Source organism: Bos grunniens, chromosome 18, assembly GCF_055505025.1.
Source record: "Bos grunniens cultivar Pamir isolate PY7600 chromosome 18, Bosgru_T2T1.0, whole genome shotgun sequence".
In the NCBI taxonomy this organism is placed as follows: Eukaryota; Metazoa; Chordata; class Mammalia; order Artiodactyla; family Bovidae; genus Bos; species Bos grunniens.
The window spans coordinates 57,058,100-57,076,597 of NC_141182.1; the positions used below are offsets into that span (position 1 = coordinate 57,058,100).

The following is an 18,498-nucleotide window of genomic DNA, read 5'->3' on the forward strand; positions in this document are numbered from 1 at the left end:
GCCATTTCTCTCTGCAAAATCTTGGTGGGGAGTCAGGGGGAGGGTGGTGATGGGGGGTAGGGACGAACCCCCATGATATAATTCCGCCTCCCTTGTCTTCCCCTAGTCCCTGCGAATGGACGCCTGGGTCGCAATCCCTTGAGGGGTGAATTCCGAGGCTCGTGAGAGGGAAGACCCGGGCGCCGTGGATTTGAACGCGTGCGATCCCTGTCCCAGCGAGAACCAGACGTCCTCATCAGCCCCCCTCCTTTTCCTCCTCCTACCCCCCCTTGGAAGACAATTCTCGGGCTTTATTTCAGGTTTTTTTTTTTTTTTTTCTGGATTTTTTTTTGTGTGTTCTAGGTTTTTTTTTGTTTTTGTTTTGTATTTTGTTATTGTTCCTCTTTTTGCTTTGTCGCTTCTCTCCACCCCGCGCTGCCCCCCATCCAGTACCTTCCCCCTCCCCAGCCCAACCTCTCCTACCCCCCTCCCCACCCCCCACACCCTCCCCAACCCCGCGGCACCCATCCAGAATGAACAAGCCCTTGATAGACGAGCGCCGCGCAGGCCCCCTGCGGACGGGGGGCATCCGACAAGGGGGAGGGGGCGGGTAGGGGCCCAGCGCGACCTCCGCCCCCCTCCTCGCCACCCCTCCCCCCTCCCACGACCCTCCCACAAGGTTCCCCGCAGATCCCTGACGTGGTAAGGGGGGAGGGTTGCAAGCACCCTCCCCCCAAGGACGGAGCGCCCCCCCCTCGGGGGTAGGGGGCAGCAGAGGGGGAATGGGCTTGGGGGAAGGAGGGGGAGCTCCCTTCTTTGGCAGCTGAACATGGTGGGGATCAGGGGCGATGCCCTCCCCTTTTTGCCCACAGTAGGGGAGGGGGCTTTCCAGGGGAAGGGGGTGGCTTAGAATTTCCAAGCCCTAGGAATAGAGGGACAGGGAAGCGTGCAGGGAGGAACAGCCATGCTGGAGGGAGGAGTTTCTGGGAGAGACGGAAAGTTCAGGAGATGGGGGGAGGTGGTGTCGTCGTGCAAAATGGATGGACCGGAAGTCGGAGGAGGGAGGAGCTGAGAGGGCAAAGACTGGGGCAGGGAGAGGAGGAAGCGAGGAAGCAAAGTGGGCAAGAACTGAGAGTGCACAGGATCTTCTCTTGCCAGAAAAAGTGTACAGAGCGAAGAGAATAGGCAGAGTGCAAATGATCATAAGAGCTGATCTTTGGGGGCAGGGAAAAAAAACTGCCAGGAAAAGAAACAATAATACAGTCCCAAGAGCGTGTGGAATGAGATGAGTGTGCAAAAGGAAAGAGGCTGCAGAGTTCTCCAAGAGAGATGGAAAAAGTTACCCAAGAACAACCAGAAATTCAAGCATGAGCGTGCAAGGCAGGGCTGCGGGGTGCAAGAGCCTAGTTAAGGACGAAAAGACGGCTTCAAGAGAGCAGGGAAAGTGCTGGGGAGGATGCTTGTGCAAGAGCGGGCGTGCAAGAAGCTTCATCAAAGAGTTGACAGTGGAGATGGACAAGGATCTGGGAAAACGACGGGGCGAGGGAGTGGGGAAGCCTGGCAGAGGAGAAGATACGGTTCCTGGGAGGCGAGGGTACAAGCAACAGTGGGGGAGGGGGGAGGGGCAAGGAGGTGGCGTGGGAGTGTCACTGTGAGACGGAGGGATGGGTAGAGTGAGAATGTGGGGGTGCAGGATTGAGAGGGTGCTTCAGGAGAACGGAGGCGCGAGTCTAGGGGGAGGCGCACGGTCTGAGAGAGGGCGAGGGAAAGGGTGTCCCAAGTGTGTCTGCAGCAAGGGCCCAGAGATTCTTCAGGAGAAAGGGGTGGGGGAGGGGAGGGCGCCCGTGGGAAGAGTCTGAGACCAAGGGGCTGTGGAGCGTGGGGAGACAGACGCCGTGGTGTGCCAGGGAAGCGGAGCGTGAGCCGGAAGCAAAGGCAGGCGGAGGAAGCCAAGGCGGAGCGCGCAAGACAGCCAGAGGGCGCATTTGTGCAAAATTGTAGCCCAGGAAGGGGAGAGAGGTGAGCAGGCGTGCAAAGGAGCGTGCAAGAGCCTGGGGGGGCGGGGGCTGCTGTGTGTGCTGGGGAGAAGGGAGGGTGGGGAGAGCCAGGGGCCTGGAGATGGAGGGAAGGGTGGTTAGAGGGGCGGCAGATGGTGGAATCTGAGGGCGTCCCCTTCCTCTGCGGCCTGGGGTACGACCCCCAACCGGTCAGGCTCAGGGCTGACCCTCTATGGCTCTGTCTGTCCCCCGCTCCCCAAAATCGACCCTTCCCTCCTTCTCCATTCCCCCGTCTGTGATTTCCTCCAGCGCCCCTCCGCTCCCCCCACCCCTTCACACACACACACAGTCTTGTGTCAGCTGCCCCCTCCTGTGAGGTGCAAATGTCTGGCCGGGATCAGGCCACCTGGTGACCTCCGGCCTTGGGAGACAAGGGTCAGGGCGAAGTTCTAGCAGAGTCCCTGGCCCGGGGAGAGAAGGACGGTTAGGTTGGGGGGGGGGGGGGGCGGACAGAGGTCAAGAGGCCAGTAGGCTCAAGGGTTCTGTGGACGGGCTGGTCCGTCCAGGCCAGCCATCACCTCTCCAGGAAAAACTTGAGAGCCCGGTCGATGTTCATGCGGTGTCCCACCCTGGTCACCCCCAAATCGACGTAGTCCTCCTTGGTCAAGGCGGGAAGGTGGGAGCCATCGATCTCGTGGTCCAGGAACCGGGCCCGGTGTTCGGCCAAGCCCAGCCACTCTAGCCAGTCAGCCACATCGAACTTGGTCCAGAAGCCCAGAGGTTTAGCGCCGAACGGCTTGTCCGGGGGCAGGGAAAGCAGGCGGGTCGGTGAGAGGGAGCGGGAGGCCCCTGACAAGGCCCCGCCGAGACCCCCGGATATCCCGGGGTGCGGCGGTACAAAGACGGGGGCAAAGGGGTCGGCCGAGCCTCCTGCTCCTCCGGTGGGGGAGCCTCGGATGTCAAAGAGGCCCGGGTAGAGGGGTCCGGAAGGCAGGATGGGTAGGGACGAGGGCCGGGGCGCAGGGCTGACCTTGTGCTCCGAGGCGGGCAGCAATGAGGGGCTGGGGGCCCGGCGGAGCAAAGGTGGGCGCATCTCGAACTCCACGCCCTGGAGGTGGCGGGCGGACGTGGAGGAGGAGGAAGCCGATGGGGAGGTGGCCCCCGGGGCTGCAGCGGCTGAAGGGGACACCGCGGTTCCCGTGGGGAGTGGCGGCAGAGGTGGTTTGGACCAGTTCTGAAACAGGCTGCTCACGGGTTTGGAGAGGAGCGAGGACTGGGAGTCTTCGGAGAGTCTGGAATGTGATACGGGGGCGGGGGTGGAAGAGAAGGGTGGGGGGTGGGGGGCAAGGGCGGGGCAAGAAAGAGGCAGAGGTCAAGATATAGGGAGAGAGGAAGAGAGACAGGGCGGTGGGTAGAGAAATGGGAAGAGATGGAAGGGGCGAGCGAGGGGGTAAGATGGATGTCAGGACAGAAAATGAAGGGAGAGAAAAGTAAGAGGACAGGGAGGGCGACAGTCGAGAGAGATGAAAGAAAAAGAGACATTAAATGATAATAATAATAATCACCACCACTTACTGATGCTCACGTGTGCCAGGCATTGTTCTAAGTGCTTTTACAGATCACATCTCAATGGAATCCCCGTGACAGCCCTGATGCAGGTTACTATTATTATCAGCAGCACAGAGAGGTTAAGTAACCTGCCTAAGGACACACAGCCAGGAAGTGGCAGAGCCCAGTTATATGGCACCAAAGTCTGAGCTCTTAACCACTACCCTATACTGCCTTTCGGGGTATGGCCAAGTCACAGCAGAGTGGAAGACAGGGAGACGGTGAGAGAGGAACAAAAAAAAGAAGGGGAGCATTCAGGGGAGAGAGATGGAAGGGGACAGGGGACAGAGAGAGAGAGAGAGATGAGAGGGCGATGAAAGAGAGAAGAAACGAGGGGAGAAAAGGGTTCCCCTCATCCCTTTAGCTCCCTCCACAACAGTCCCTGCCTCAGGGCCTTTGAATGGTTCCCTCAGCTTAGTGCTCTCGTCCCTTGAGGAGCCACACAGTTCGCTCCCTTCCCTCCTCCACTCTCTGTTTAGCTTGCCTTTTATTTGAGACACCTCTCCCAAACCATCCCATTGTATTTTTTCCCTAGGATGACAGCAATGACTTTGTTTCCTGTCTGACCTCCACCTCTGCTTATCAGGCTGTGAGCTCTATAAGGGATATGCATTGCTTGTTTTGTCCACTGCGGGATTCCCTCCCTCTCCCCCTGAAGGGTGGAGAAGGAAATGGCAACCCACTCCGGTGTTCTCGCCTGGAGAATCCCAGGGACGGGGGAGCCTGGTGGGCTGCCATCTATGGGGTTGCACAGAGTCGGACACGACTGAAGTGACTTAGCAGCAGCAGCAGCCCCCTGAAGGGCGCCCGGTAACAGAACAGATGGCAAGTCAATCATTGGTGGACAGGTCAACTAAACTAAGCATCCTTTCCTCTGTCATCAGTGAGATGCCTCAAGATCTCAAAGACCTTAAAAACCACCTTAGAATATCACTGTAAGGATATCAAACCCTCGAGCAGAATTAAAGTAAGCTCTGAAGAAGGACAAGAGGGTTAAAAAACCTCCTGACACTGTGTGTCTGAGTCAGGAATGTGACTATACTTTCCCTTAGATTAGAAGGGCTTGAACTTTGAGCTGATTCCAACTAGCTAGCTGCTTTGGAAAACTTCCTCCATCTATACTTGATGGCCTTTTAAGAGACCCCCTCCCCTCTTCCATCTCATGGTACAGTTGGCCTCAAAAACCCTTTTAGGTGAGTTCTATGCCTGCCTCCTTCTACAGAGAAGTAGATTCCTTTGCTGAAGGTCACCCAGTTAGCAAGTGCGGGGCTGGAAGCAGGCCCCCCCCCCCCCCCCCCGCCAAAAAAAACAAAAACCTAGCTCCAAAACCATGCTTGTAACCACCATGCCCTAAAGCCTCTTGTCTTGAAACAACACTAGGCTCAAAGGGACACGAAGATTTCAGGGGTTGTCAGAACTGACAACCCACCAAGGAAACGGACATCGGCAAGTTGTGCTCCAATCTCCTCTGTTCATCACTCTTTTTGTTCATCATGGAATGTGGTTTGTCATGGTGATGGGAGGAGATCACAGAAGCTACTGAGATAAAGGGAAATTTCGAGTGCCTGGGAAAGCATGCTTCTCTAAGGGCAAACTTCTCCAAGCCAACCTGGTTTCTGTTTTCTTTCTACAGCCTAAAGGGACAGGGTTGGTGTGGGAGGTGGACTTAGGTACCCACAGCATCAGCCCTCTGGCTTCCACTGCCAACCGCCAGCCCTGCACCCTGCTCACCTCTGCCGCTGCAGGGAGGAAGTCCGCTCGGGGACGTAGCTGGCTCCCCCGTGGTGGCTGTCCCCGCTTCCCCCGCTGCCTCCCCGGGCCCAGGGCAGAGCGCCACCAGCTGCCGAGGAGCCCCCAAACTGCTGAAGCTTGGAGCTGAGTTCACTGATGATGCTGGCTTTTACAGTGGCCAAGGCTGAGGCCTGAGGTTGGGCTAAGGGCCCCGGCAGGGGGGGCGGCGGCGGGCCCGGGCCCTCCTCCCAGGGCAGCAGCTTTCGAGGGAGGGAGGAGGCCGACGGCAAGGGCACTGGCGGACCTTCCGGCTCTACAGCCACGGGGCCGCCAGCCACACCTGCCGTCGAGGATCCCGTACAACCGCTCAGGGCCAGCAGCCCATCGGTTCCCGCCCCCGTCACCGAGACAGTGGGGCTGGTGGGAGTGATAGGGTCTCGGAGTCCCCCACCGGGGCCCGGCCGCAGGCCTCCGCCGGCCCCGAGCGCCCGGCCCCGGAGCTTAGAGGGAGTCATGAGCTGCGGGGGGTATGGGGGGCCAGGAGTGCCGCTGCCCCCAAAGGCCTGGCCATCCAAGTAGGCCACGTAGGTATCCAGGAGCTCTGGTCCACCGGCCACGCTGGCGCCACCACTGCCTCCAACGCCGCCAGTTCCACCCCCTGCGCCGCCCCCGCCTTCAGCGGACAGGCTGCTCAGCGTGGAGGCGCTGCTGATGGTCTCCAGGGGGTGGTCGCTGCTGCTCCGACTGTCCACCTCCTCAATACCAGAATCCGTGCCCGGGGGAGGGTCTGGGCCAGGCTGGGGGGCTGGGGGAGCCGGAGCGGCTGGGGCGGGAGGGCCTGGCGGAGGGGGGTCCCCAGGAGCCGCGGGGGCCCCCTGGGTCAGCGTTGCCACCTCGCTGTCATAGGAAGTCAGGCTGGATGCGGTCGAGTCCAGGGTGGGAGGGGCGGCGGCCACGGCCGGGGGCGGCACAGAGGGCAATGGGGTGGTCGGGGTGGGTGGGTCCGGCAGCGGGTGGGGAGGCCCCGGCGTGAGAGGCGACTCCGGCTTCTCGAAGCTGTTGGAAAACTCGAGGGGCGGGGGCAGCGGTTCCACAAAGAGGAATTCGCCGTCTTCCACGTCTACCGAGGGGGCGGGCGGCGGCAGGACCAGCAGGGGGAGCCCGTTCTCTTCACTGCCCCGCGGGGAGGTCGGCGAGGGCGGCACAGAGCGGCGCGGGCTGGGCGGCGGGACCCCCGGCCCGTCCTCCGAGGGGGGCCCCCTTCCACCCGCCCCGCCGGCCCGGGGCTGGCAGTTCTCCAGGAACCGCACGTGGAGGGGCAGCCGCTCGGGCTCCTCCGGGGGGGCGCCAGATCTCCAGGGCTTGCTTACCCCGGGGTGCGGGGCGGGGGGCTCGGGCCCCAGCTGCAGCAGGAGGGGCCCGACCCCGGGAGCTGTGGGAGGCAGGCGGTGCAGCAAGGAGCGTCGGGCCGCCGGTGGGCTGGCCGGAAGGGACTTCTCCTGGCTGCCCAGCCCTGCCCGGTACCCCAGCTCCCGGCGGGCCGGGTCCGGGGGCGAGGCTCCCCAGAGGCGCAGCACTGGCTCGTGGTGGGCGTGGGGCGAGTGGTGGTGCGGGGTGGGCGGCGGGGCCTCGTAGCGGGGCGATGGGGGCCTTGGAGGGGGCTGGGGGGGCCCACCGCCCTCCGAGGACTCCTTCAGCGCCCGCTCCCGGGCGGCCAGGGCCAGCCCGAGTGGGGAGGCCGGGTCCAGGGCCTTGCCGGTCAGCGGGTGGACCAGGGGTCGCGGCGGCAGGAAGCTGGTGAAGGCGCTGCTGCCCGCGTAGGCTCGGCCGCCGGCCGCGTAGCCCGCGTAGCCGCTGCCGGCGCCCGCCGACTCCAGCCGGAGGTAGGGCTCGGCCGAAAACATGCCTTCGTCGATGGACTTGGAGTGGCGCAGCCGGGGGCCCGGGGGCGCCCCTGGGCCCAGCGAGCTGTCGCCGCCGTCCTCGTCCCCCGCGTCGGTGGAGAGGAAGAGCGTGGACCGCCGGCGGGCTTCGTTCTGCCAGCCCCCTTCCCTCCGAGCCGCCCCCACCAGGGCCGCTCCGAACTGGCTGGTGAAATCCAGGGTGGCCGGGCCGCTGGGCGAGGCGGGGGTGGGCACAGGCGAGGGGGACGGCGGCACGGGCGACACGGCCGGGGCGGGGCTGGGCGCGGAAGAGCCGCCGCCGCCGACCCCGCCGCCCGCGGCCTCGGGCTGGCTCGGGGGCTCCGCCTCGGTGCTGCTCCCCTGGCTGCTGCGGCCGCTGCTACTGGTGGACGGCGCCTTGATGATGATGGTGGGGATGGGGATGGAGTTCTTTTCCGACGGGGCGGCCGCGGCCGGCGGCGGCGGCGGCGGCGGCTGCGGGGACGCCGGAGACGTGGGCGAGGGGGCAGGCGGGAGGCCGCCGCCCTTCTGGGGCTCGCCTTCGACGACTTTGGTCTGCTTGACCAGCGGGCCCTTGCGCCCGCGGCCGGAACGGGCGGGCACATACATGGCCGCGCTGGCCGCCCGCGGAGGCAGCTGGAAGTAGCGCAGCGCCGGAGCCTGGGAGGGGCCGCCCGCGCCGCCCCCGCTGCCGTGGTGCGACGGGGACAGAGCACCCGGGGTCGGGCTGGGCCCGCCGCCCCGCCAGCCTCGTAGGCTGGGCTGGGGGCCCAGAGCCAGGCGGGGTGGGGGGTCGTCGGGGGAGCCGCCAGTCTCCATCTCCGGGGCGTGAGGCGGGTGGGCATGGTGGTGGTGGGGCTGGGGGGGCGGGGCGTGGTGGTGGTGGTGGTGGGGCGGGTGGTGGTGGGGTGGGGGCAGGGGCCCGCTGTGATACAGGCTCTTCTCTCGGCTCCCTATCCGGGTGTCAGGGGGAGCAGGCCCATCGAAGGACGCCGGGGACGAGGCCGGGTGGGTGCCACCTGAGCTGGGGTTGAAGGGCCCACCCCGCGGAGAGGGAGTGAGGCGGCCGGAGGAGGATGGGGCTGGAGGCGTGCTGTAGGGGGGCTCTGGTGGGGACGTGGTGGGCGGCGGGGGGATGTCCTCCGAACCAGGCACAGACAGACTGCGGCTGAACTTCATGGCTGGGGGTGCTAGGTAGGGTCTATCGTCCTCTGCAGCCCCTGGGAAGACACAGAGGATCCAGGAGCAGGGCTGGGGTGGGAGGGGTGGTCTCCCCTAACCCTATGGAGCTACAGTATTACAACAGCAGCACCCATGATGATACTGATGGTGACACCCTGCTGCTGCTGCTGCTGCTGCTAAGTCGCTGCAGTCGTGTCCGACTCTGTGTGACCCCATAGACGGCAGCCCACCAGGCTCCCCCGTCCCCGGGACTCTCCAGGCAAGAACACTGGAGTGGGTTCCCATTTCCTTCTCCAGTGCATGAAAATGAAGTGAAAGTGAAGTCGTTCAGTCGTGTCTGACTTTTAGCGACCCCATGGACCGCAGCCTACCAGACTCCTCTGTCCTTGGGATTTTCCAGGCAAGAGTACTGGAGTGGGGTGCCATGGGCTTCACCCAGTAGGTGTTAAAGAGGAACATTAGTCCAGAGCTTCCTTCCCCAGCTGTGGTAAATGCAAATCCTCTCGATACAGTAATTCAGGTTGTGCACTGCACAACAGCAAACAGCAGAGGGAGCAAGAGAGGTGGGGCGAAATTCAGATGTACTTCCTCCCCAGGCCAGGAGGGGGCGCCTTTTCTAAGTCGTCCAAAGGTATAATATAGGATAAGAGAAGGCAATGACACCCCACTCCAGTACTCTTGCCTGGAAAATCCCATGGACGGAGGAGCCTGGAAGGCTGCAGTCCATGGGGTCGCTGAGGGTCAGGCACGACTGAGCGACTTCACTTTCACTTTTCACTTTCATGCATTGGAGAAGGAAATGGCAACCCACTCCATGTTCTTGCCTGGAGAATCCCAGGGACGGGGGAGCCTGGTGGGTTGCCGTCTATGGGGTCGCACAGAGTTGGACACGACTGAAGTGACTCAGCAGCAGCAGCAGGGGTCTTTTTGAAGAAGGAAATGGCAACCCCAGTATTCTTGCCTGGAGAATCCCATGGGCAGAGGAGCCTGGCTAGCTGCAGTCCATGGGGTCGCAAGAGTCGGACATTACCTAGTGACTAAACCACCACCACCACCACCAGGCGTCTCTTGCGGTGAGCGAAACTGGCTTGAGCCAGGAAGAGATACCTTGTTTATATGCATAGTTCTAGATTTCTTGTATAGGCAGAAAAGCAATGTAATTAGTACATCAAATCTGTGATTTCACAGATGGAGCTCAGGATGAGGTTAATATTTTAAAAGAGGGAGCCAATTTATAGGTAAGCAATGTCAGGTGGATGTAAGGGTAGCTGTTACTAGGCAAATGAAATGGGTGGACTGTGGACACCGAAGTTGGGGAAAAGCTAGATTCAAGCAGCAAGCCAACTTGGATAAAACCAGAGGAGTGAAATCTTTTGCCTACTGACCAACTGCCAGGGCTTAGTCCTTGACTCTCTCTTCACCTCTGACTTTTCTCTCTCCCTTGACTATCTCAACCAGTGTCACCACTTCATTCACTACTTCCCTGCTGAAGACTCCCACGCTTGTCTTGGACCCCATCTTTGCCCCTGAGCTCTGGGCTCATATATCCAAATGTTGCATCCTTTTGGATGTCTCATTTGCATCTCAAGCTCAGCAGACCCTAAACTGAGCTCCTGATCTCTCCTGTGATATTCCCAAGCTGCTCTCTCAGCACATGCCAGCTCAGTCCCCCACACCTGCCTCAGGACCTTTGCACTGACTGTACCTGCTCCATGGAATGCCTTATCTCCAGACATCTCCACGGCTCCCCGCTCATCTCCAAGTTTCAGCTCAAACCTGCCCCCCAGCATGCCTGAGCTCTCTCATTCTACTCTTTTTTCCCCCCATAGCACTCACCACAATTAACATACTATATCATTTTCTTATTTCTTATCCTTATAATCTGTTGTCTGTCTTCCCCTGCTAGAAGGTAATTTCCACGAGGGCAGGACCCTTTAGTCTGCTTTGTTTCCTGACAAATCCCCAGTAGTCTAGCCTGGCATATGGTAGTGCTCAATAAACATCTGTAGAATGAATAAATAAATAAATGGAGTCAGGTATGAGAGAATGAACCAGAGTCTGTGGTGGGAGCTTTGACTTACTGCATCCAAGCAGGGGCAGTGACGCCCCCATTTTCTAGATGCAGAGCCCCAGGCCCAGAGAAATGAAGCCACCTGCCCCCGATCACACAGCTGGGATGGACAAGAACCAGGATTCAAATCCAGGTTTGCTCAGCAACAAAGCCTGAGCTCTTTGCCCAACTTCATTGTCACATATGGAAGGAGAAAAGAACATCCCCAGGCTCCCTTGTTTTCCCCATAAACCATCACCCTCCTAGCCTCCCCTTTCCCCTCCGGCATCCCTTACGCCCTCCCTGCAGGTGACATACCAATAGATTTTTGTCGGAGCATGAGCCCGGGTCCAGGAGGCAGGTAGGAAGGACGTTCGTAACTTGGCTGGGAGCGGTGGTGGGGATCAAAGCTCGACTTGGGGTTGGTGGTCAGAGGAGGGGAGAGAAAAGAGAGCAGGGGAAGATCAGGCAGGGCATGGAAATCCATGGATTCCCCCCCAGGGCCATCCTCCTTCCCTTCTCCAGCCTCTGCAGGAAGGGAGAGGGGCATGAAGGAAATGGAAGGGAATTCTGGGGAAGAGAAAGATTTCTGAATCCTGATGGCAGCAGTGGGGAAGAAGAAAGCGGGGGGGAGGCAGATTATCAACTGAGTCTGCTCTGCTTCCAACCGATCACTAATCTGGGCACTTTTTCTCCACTCATGTTGTCACTGCTCAGGTCCAAGTTATCACTTGCCAGGATGGCTGCAATAGCCTCTTCCTTGGCTCCTGGCTGCCACCCCTGTCCTGACCCGCCTTTCTAATCTACTCTTCACACAAGAGTCAGAGGCAGGCTTCCCTGGTGGTCCAGTGGTTAAGGATCTGTCTTATAATGCAAGGGACACGGGTCCGATCCCTGATCTGGGAAGACACCACATGCTGTGGAGCAACTGAGCCCAAGAGCTGGAATGACTGAGCCTGTGCACCACAACTGAAGCCAGGGCACCCTAGAGTTGGTACTGCGCTACAAGAGAAGCCACCGCAGTGAGAAGTCTGTGTACCGCAACTAGAGAAAAGCCCATGCAGCAACAAAGACCCAGCACAAATAAATAAAAATCAATCAATCTTAAAAAAAAAAAAAACATGAGGGATCTTTCTAAAAGAAACTCAGATCATGCTATTGCCCTGCTTAAAATCCTACTACAACATCTCACATCAGTTCAGAGGGGATCTGAATTTCCCGAGTCTGATCTTCAAATCCCCCTGCAGCAGGCACTGCCTGTGCTCACCAGGTTATCTTCTTGGCCAGGATGCTGTGCACACACCCAGCCACAGTGTCACCTGCCTGCAGCACTTGGCGGCCCCTTGTTCTGAAGAATCACCCTCCCCCAAAGGAGCTGATGTGCCCCAGCAGTTAGGTGTCCCCACTTCTGGGAGCAGCAGCCCGCAGCCCACTGACATGAACATCTAAGGCAGGATTAACTCCATCCTGTCGTTCACACTCCAGAGCTCTGTGAGAGTTCAGGCTGAAGGGGAAATTCAGTCATCAGGCTTGCTGACCTCTGCAGCTCATCCTGTCTCCCCCCGCCCTTACAGGTTCCCCTTTAAGAAATCATTTTCTCGAGCATCCGTATCTCAGACTCTGATTCTAGGAAACCCAAACTAAGACACTATGTATGATCTAGCCCTTGCCTGCATCTCCTGCTCTGGTCCCACTGTGCCCACCTTTTCTTGCTCCTCTGATGCCCCAAGGTCCATCCCTGTTTAGGACACTTACAAGTCCTAGATCTTCTCTCTGCAATGGTTTCCTCCTAATCATCACAGATTATTTTCCATCTTTACCTCTTCTGCTCAAACATCCCTCCCAGTCACAGCCTACTGCATTTCCCTGTCCTGTCTTCTTCAAGGCACTTCTCTCCATCTGAAATGATCTGGTTTACTTGTTTACTGTCTCCCCAGCTAGAATGTTGGCTCCCTGAAGGCACCAGACATTGTCCCTGGCGCTATGGGTACAGGGTCAAGGGCTTATGATAATTCTAGACGAGAAATGTTTTCATTTCTTTTCAGATAGGAAGGAGACTTGAATACAGTTCAGCCTGGATAACATTCATCCCAGGTTAGAGTTATTATAATTATTTGCTTACTTGTTTGTTGTCTGTCTTCCTCGGCATGTGGCCTACCCAATACCCATTCTACTCAATAAGAACAGCCTGATCTTCTTTGGCACTTAATTAAGAGACTGTATTTCGCAACCTCCCTTGCGACTAGGTGTGGTCATGGGACTAAGGCAGGCCCAAATGCATAAGTGGAAGTGTTGTGTGCTATTTCTGGAAAGTCTCATTAGAGGTAACCCAAGAAGCAACAATGTGCCCTCCTTTGCACTCCTGTCTTTCCACTGTTCCTTGTTCCTGCTATCTGGAATGCTGGTGCAATAGCTGGAGCTCCAGCAGCCATTCTGGACTATGAGAGAACTTTGTGTCTGGGATGAGAAGGATCCTAGATCTTCATGACCATAGAGGGTACCACACCTCCCTTGGACTCCTTACTCCTGACTTGTTCAACATGACAGAGATATAAGCATTTATCTTGTTCAAACCACTGTTATTTGGAGATTTCTCTTACCGTGGAACCCAATTCCCCCAAAATACCCCCACTCCCTTTGCCAATGTAAATTCTCTAAAGGAAGTAACTTTGTTTGACAGGTTCCCTCCTATACTACCAGGACTGAGCACTAGGTCTAGCACACAGTAGGTGCTCAATAGATATCTGTAGAATGAAGGACATCCTGACAAGATGTGGCAAGCCACCAATGGTGTAAAACTAGATCTCTTCAAATCTCTTCTGAGAGACTGATGGGGGGTGGATCACAGTGACAGAGGAGAAATCAAAGCGGGAGGAGGCAATGGAGGAGGTGGAATAAAAGTAGGGGGGTTAGGGTGACAGAGGAAGAGTTCCCCTAACCGAAGAGGATCCAGACTCAAGGGACAGGTGTCTGATATTAGCACACTGGTAGACCTTCTAAGTGTGGGAGAAAGAGGGATCAAAGAATGGGTTAGTTCGGCACCAAGAGGGATCAGAGTGGCAGAGGAGGTGCCAGATTGACAGAGGAGGCATAATAGCGTCTGAGGAGGCTAGGAATGACTGCTTGAGGGGCGGACCAACTCAAGGTGGAACAGGCTGACCTCAGTCAACAAATTGGGAGCGTCCTCTCCCGCGCAGAGAGGGCAGCCAATCAGAGGGCGCCAGGTGCCGTGACGTCACCGGCTGCCTGGCAGATTTCTCCCCAGGAAGTCGGCCAGAGGTCCCGCCCTCCTCTGTGCCACCTCCTGGGTCAGCTGAGGGTCCGGTGCCTCCACAGGAGAGCGTGCCCGGGCACTGCGCACAGGCTAGAGGCTGAAGATAGGCTGGGAAATTCACGTTAGGGAGCCAGCCCCGGAAAGGGGTGAGGGGAAAGAGACCGGCGTAGGAGGCTGATGGAGAGACAGAGCTAGACAAAAGACAGAGACGGGGGTCCAGAGGTGCGCGGGAGACACAGGAGGGGGCTTGAAACAGCAAGGCAGGGAGAAAAAAGTGGTCCTGCGAGGTCCTGCCATGGAGAGGGCCAGGGCCAGCCCAGGAGGGGAAAACATACAGTCAGAAGGGTCAGACACACCCCGGGAGGGGGAGAGGCAGAGAATGCAACCAAGAGAATATGGTAAAAAATAACCAGAGGGAGAAACTGAGTCCAGAGAGAGGCTGAAACTAGAACCTGGACCACCCAGTCCAAGATGTGGACCGGGAGCAGGGGACCCCTGGGAAGAGGGGATCAGTGACCAGGTAACAGAGACAGTACCCAAGAAAACCAAGGCCACACAGAGGAGAGGACAGATAGACGAACAGCAGAGCCCTAGGAAGAGACGGAGCCCAAGAGGGATCTTGACCTTCAGTGGATCTGCCAGGGGTCTGCAGCCCCACTGTTGGCGCAGTGGATCCTCCCTAGCCCCTCTTACGTTTAACCCAGAGGTGTATCTTTCAGGGACCTCTGTCCACTGTGGTGCAGGCCCCCGTCTGCACTGGGCTTCCACACTGCCTGCTTGTCCCCCTGGTATAGATGAAGCAGAGTCCAGGTGGGAAAGGGGAGAGAAGCCAGAACAGATGGGAGATGGAGACACAGATGAGAACAAGACCACCGAGAGAGACACAGGAAGGTCATAGAGACACAGGAAGGACACAGAGGTGCCCCTGTGTCTCAGGGGCTGAGAAAGATCAGGATGGCTGGTGGCAGCAGGGGGGCAGAGATGGTGACAGAGACAGCCTGCAACATGAGAGGGAGGGCTTGGGGGAGGCCCAGGAACAGACCCCAGGAGGAAGAAGGAAAGAGAAGAAAAGGGGAAATGACCACTGGCCTCCAGGACCCAGAAGAAAAGAAGGCCCCATGAAGACCTCAGGCATTTTATTTCTAGGTGATGGGGGTGGGCAGGCAGCTGGTTTTATTACTGGCTAGTGCCTGGGCCCTGGGGGAGGGGGTGTCTTTGGAGCCAGGATCTTGTCTGTCTTGTAATGGAGGTTCATGCAAAGAGCGGCTGGCAACCTGGCACTTGGTGGGTACGCCACGCATTTGTTGAATACATGAAAACAGGATTGGCCCTAATCTGTTACTAGACTCCATATTGAGCCTGGGATGTTGTTGTGGGTTTATCTCTGGGGGTGCAGGCTGGGGTCACAGTGAGGGCTCCAGTTATGGTGGCTAGGAGTGCTCACCATCTCTTGAGAGCCTCTGCTAGAAGCTGATCTCATTCAATCCTCCTAAAAGCCAGCAAGACTGACTTTAGCCATATTTTAAAAAACAGGAAATTGAGGCACAGAAGAATTATAAAGCATGGGCCAAGTGACAGAGTTAGAGGGACTCAGGCTTTGAAGGCGGGTTTGCCTGGCTCTACTGCCCATGTGCTTTTTTTTTAAATTGAAGTATGGTTGATTTACAATGTTGTGTTAGTTTCAGATGTACGGCAAAATGATTCAGTGTGTGTATATATATATACACACACGCATATACGTGTATGTGTCTGTTCTTTTACAGGTTCTTTTCCACTATAGGTTATTATTATTGGCCGTGTGGCATGTGGGATCTTAATCTCCCTGACCAGGGATCTAACCTGCGCTTCCTGCAGTGGAAGTCTTAACAACCAGATCGTCAGGGAAATCCCAGGCTGAGAGATTTCAGATTCTTTGAGAAACCAAGGACAGGTGTGAAGCAAGGGCCTCCTACATGCAGGGCCCTGTGCCCAGCCCTGAGAAGTGGCCAAGGACCCTCTGCCTTTAAATCGGAAAGAAATTCTGAATACAAAATCTGCCAGCTGCATTTGGCTCTTGTAAGAGTACCGACCCTTCGAGAGTAGGTGTTTGAACCCTCGCGAGGGTTGTGGATAGACTTGGGGGTGGGGAGGGGCTGTGCACTAGGACGGGGAGAAAATCCCTACATCTTGATTTTCATTAGCCTTCAACTAAAACACAACATTTCCTTAATTAAGGATGTCGGCCACAGACCGTGCCAGTCTTAGCAAAATGTGTGACTGTATCAGAAATCACAGGTATTTCTGCAGTCTTCATGGCAGAGCATTCTTCATGGCACATTTCGCTAAACAGTGTTTATCCTTCTTTGAAACTTTGAAATTAGAGTAGTCTAGATCCACCACCAGAACTTGCTGGCTACTGTGTTAAGAAAAGGCACCAACATTACTGTATCACAAATTCTGCTTTTAAAAGTGTTTTGAGGGACTTCTCTGGTGGTCTAGTGGCTTAGACTCTGAGCTCCCAATGCAGGGGGCCGGGGTTCCATCTCTGGTCAGGGAACTAGATCCCACGTGCAGCAACTAAGATGTGGCACAATCAAATAAATAAATAAAAATAAATATTGATAAAAATTAAAAAATGTTTTGATAACTGTTTTTCTGTGTACCTGGCTTCTTTTGTTATCTTATGTATTATATTTTACTTTTATTTTTGGTTCAAGGGGCTTGTAACCTCACTTCATCTGCTCACAAGAGTTGAATTCTTTTTGGTGAGGCTTGCAGTGCCCTGAGGGGCTACACCCTTCCACTGTCACTCCCCATGGTTATATATTGTTCTTGACCCTTGTGAAGTGAAAGTCGCTCAGTCGTGTCCAACTCTTTGCAACCCCATGGACTATACAGTCTGTGGAATTCTCCAGACCACAATACTGGAGTGGGTAGCCTTTCCCTTCTCCAGAGGATCTTCCCAACCCAGGGATCGAACCCAGATCTCCCTCTTTGCAGGCAGATTCTTTACCAGCTGAGCCACAAGGGAGGCCTAAGGATACTGGAGTGGGTAGCCTATCCCTTCTTCAGTGGATCTTTCCAACCCAGGAATCGAATCGGGGTCTCCTGCATTGCAGGCGGATTCTTTACCAGCTGAACTATCAAGGGTTTTGACCCTTATGGATTATGTATTTTATTTTATACATTATTCAGAGTATTAATTTGGAGGACTAGGCTAGCCTAAAAGGGTCCACCATCCCTCCAAAGTCAAAGCACAGGGTTTTTTAGAGTCAGTGGCCTCTTGGCCACCGGGTGGTGGGTATGGCCTATTGAAAGAGGGAGTCAGAGGGTGCACTCAGAGGGCAGGGAGGGCCTGGGCAGAGACCTGGAGGGTAGTGGTAGGGATGTGTCCCCGTGAAGGGGCACAATCCAGTGAGGGACCAGCAGGTCCGAACCAGAAATGACAGGGCCGTGGCTGGACTGTGGATCCAGTTGCCGGATTGCCTGGGGCTGAAATCCTGGCTCCCTCTTTGAGCCTCAGTTTCCCTTCTGTATCACAACCGAGTGCACCTCCCAGGATGATTCCAAGGAATGAATGAGATAATCCACGTTAAAAACAGAGTGTCAGAAATGTGATCAACACCCACTGTAGGTGAGCGGGCAGAGCGGAGACAGAGATGATAATTAATATTTTAATAACTACCACTTGTTGAGCACCTATTATTATGCTCTGTGCCTGTGCCAGGGAGTGCCATCCCTGACCTCCATTTACCTTCCCTGAGATCCTTAAGGTGGGTCAGAGATGGACAGAAATAGGTGGGCGAGAGAGGGAGCAGTGAGGTTTGGGGATGAGGAGTGGGGGGAGGGGACAGAGATGGGATCTGGGGGGATAAAGGAGGAGGAGGACGGGTAGAGAGGAAAGGGGACCCCCCAGAGTGGGGAGCAATGAGGGATCCCAGAAAATCTGGTGCCCCTTAGGCAGAGCACTCAACACAGTGGAATCACAAAGGGTTTGTAGGGGGAGGGATAAAGGGTACAAGTTGCCCTGTCTACCCCTCAACCTTTCCTCCTCCCAAGTCCCCCAAGTCCCCCAGTCCCACAGACCAGGCTGCCTACCTCAGTGGTAAAGAAGCCTTTGGGTCGGTGTTTACCCAGGGACGCCAAGCCACCAGGCCCAGGACTCTCGCTTGCACTGATAGTCTGCTGAGCTGCCGCCAAGATTTCATCCAGTTTGTCTAGGGGGAGACGGAAGGGGGACAGAGAGACAGCGAAATGAAGTTGGCTTGGGCCTGGCGGGCACAGAGACAGAGCTGCTGGGCGCCCCATTCAGTGACTTGTATAAACTAGGGAAGGGCATCTCCATCTCCCTCCCGGTGGGCCTCCTTGGAGACACGGCCCAGCCGGGCAGGGCGGGCGGGATGCAGCTATGGAAAGGGCTGAGGGCGGGGAACAGGACATCCTACAAGGGAGGGTGGAGCAGAGGCAGAAGGGGCTGCAAAGAGGCTCAAGACAGCGGTGGGTGCTTAACCGTAACAGCTGGTGCAAAGCTGGGGCGTGTGGATGACCAGCGTGGAAGTGGCTGAAGGGGGCGCGGGGTAGAAGGGAGAGGGATGGGGGGCGGATGCGGCACCCCAGGGGGCGTGGGGTCGGGGGAGCGGGGCCGTCCCCCGCGGAGCAGGGTTGGGCCGTCTTACTGAGAGCCATCTGATACACAGTCCTCTTTTTCTCCATGCTGGGCATCGGGGGCGGCTGCTGCTCGTACTCTGTGGGCAAAGGAGGCGGATGAAGCCCAGGGGAGCCCCCGGGGGGCGG

At 57.1% G+C, this 18,498-nt stretch overlaps 1 protein-coding gene across 6 annotated transcripts in view; it reads right to left on the reverse strand.

Moving 5' to 3' along the window:
* Positions 1–2,469: 2,469 nt before the first annotated feature.
* Positions 2,470–18,498, reverse strand: part of SHANK1 (SH3 and multiple ankyrin repeat domains 1) — a 48,716-nt gene continuing 32,687 nt past the window's right edge. For 5 of the 6 annotated variants that reach the window (XM_086353731.1, XM_086353730.1, XM_086353729.1 and 2 more), the window contains 5 exons: positions 18,381–18,449; positions 17,803–17,921; positions 10,770–10,866; positions 5,316–8,439; positions 2,470–3,268 (listed from right to left, as the gene is read on the reverse strand). In XM_086353731.1, the coding sequence (XP_086209857.1) occupies positions 2,551–3,268; positions 5,316–8,439; positions 10,770–10,866; positions 17,803–17,921; positions 18,381–18,449 (4,127 nt within the window). In that variant the 3' untranslated portion in view covers positions 2,470–2,550. Of the gene's footprint in view, positions 3,269–3,551; positions 3,759–5,315; positions 8,440–10,769; positions 10,867–17,802; positions 17,922–18,380; positions 18,450–18,498 lie in introns of those variants that run through there. The other variant, XM_086353732.1, reaches the window with a different exon arrangement.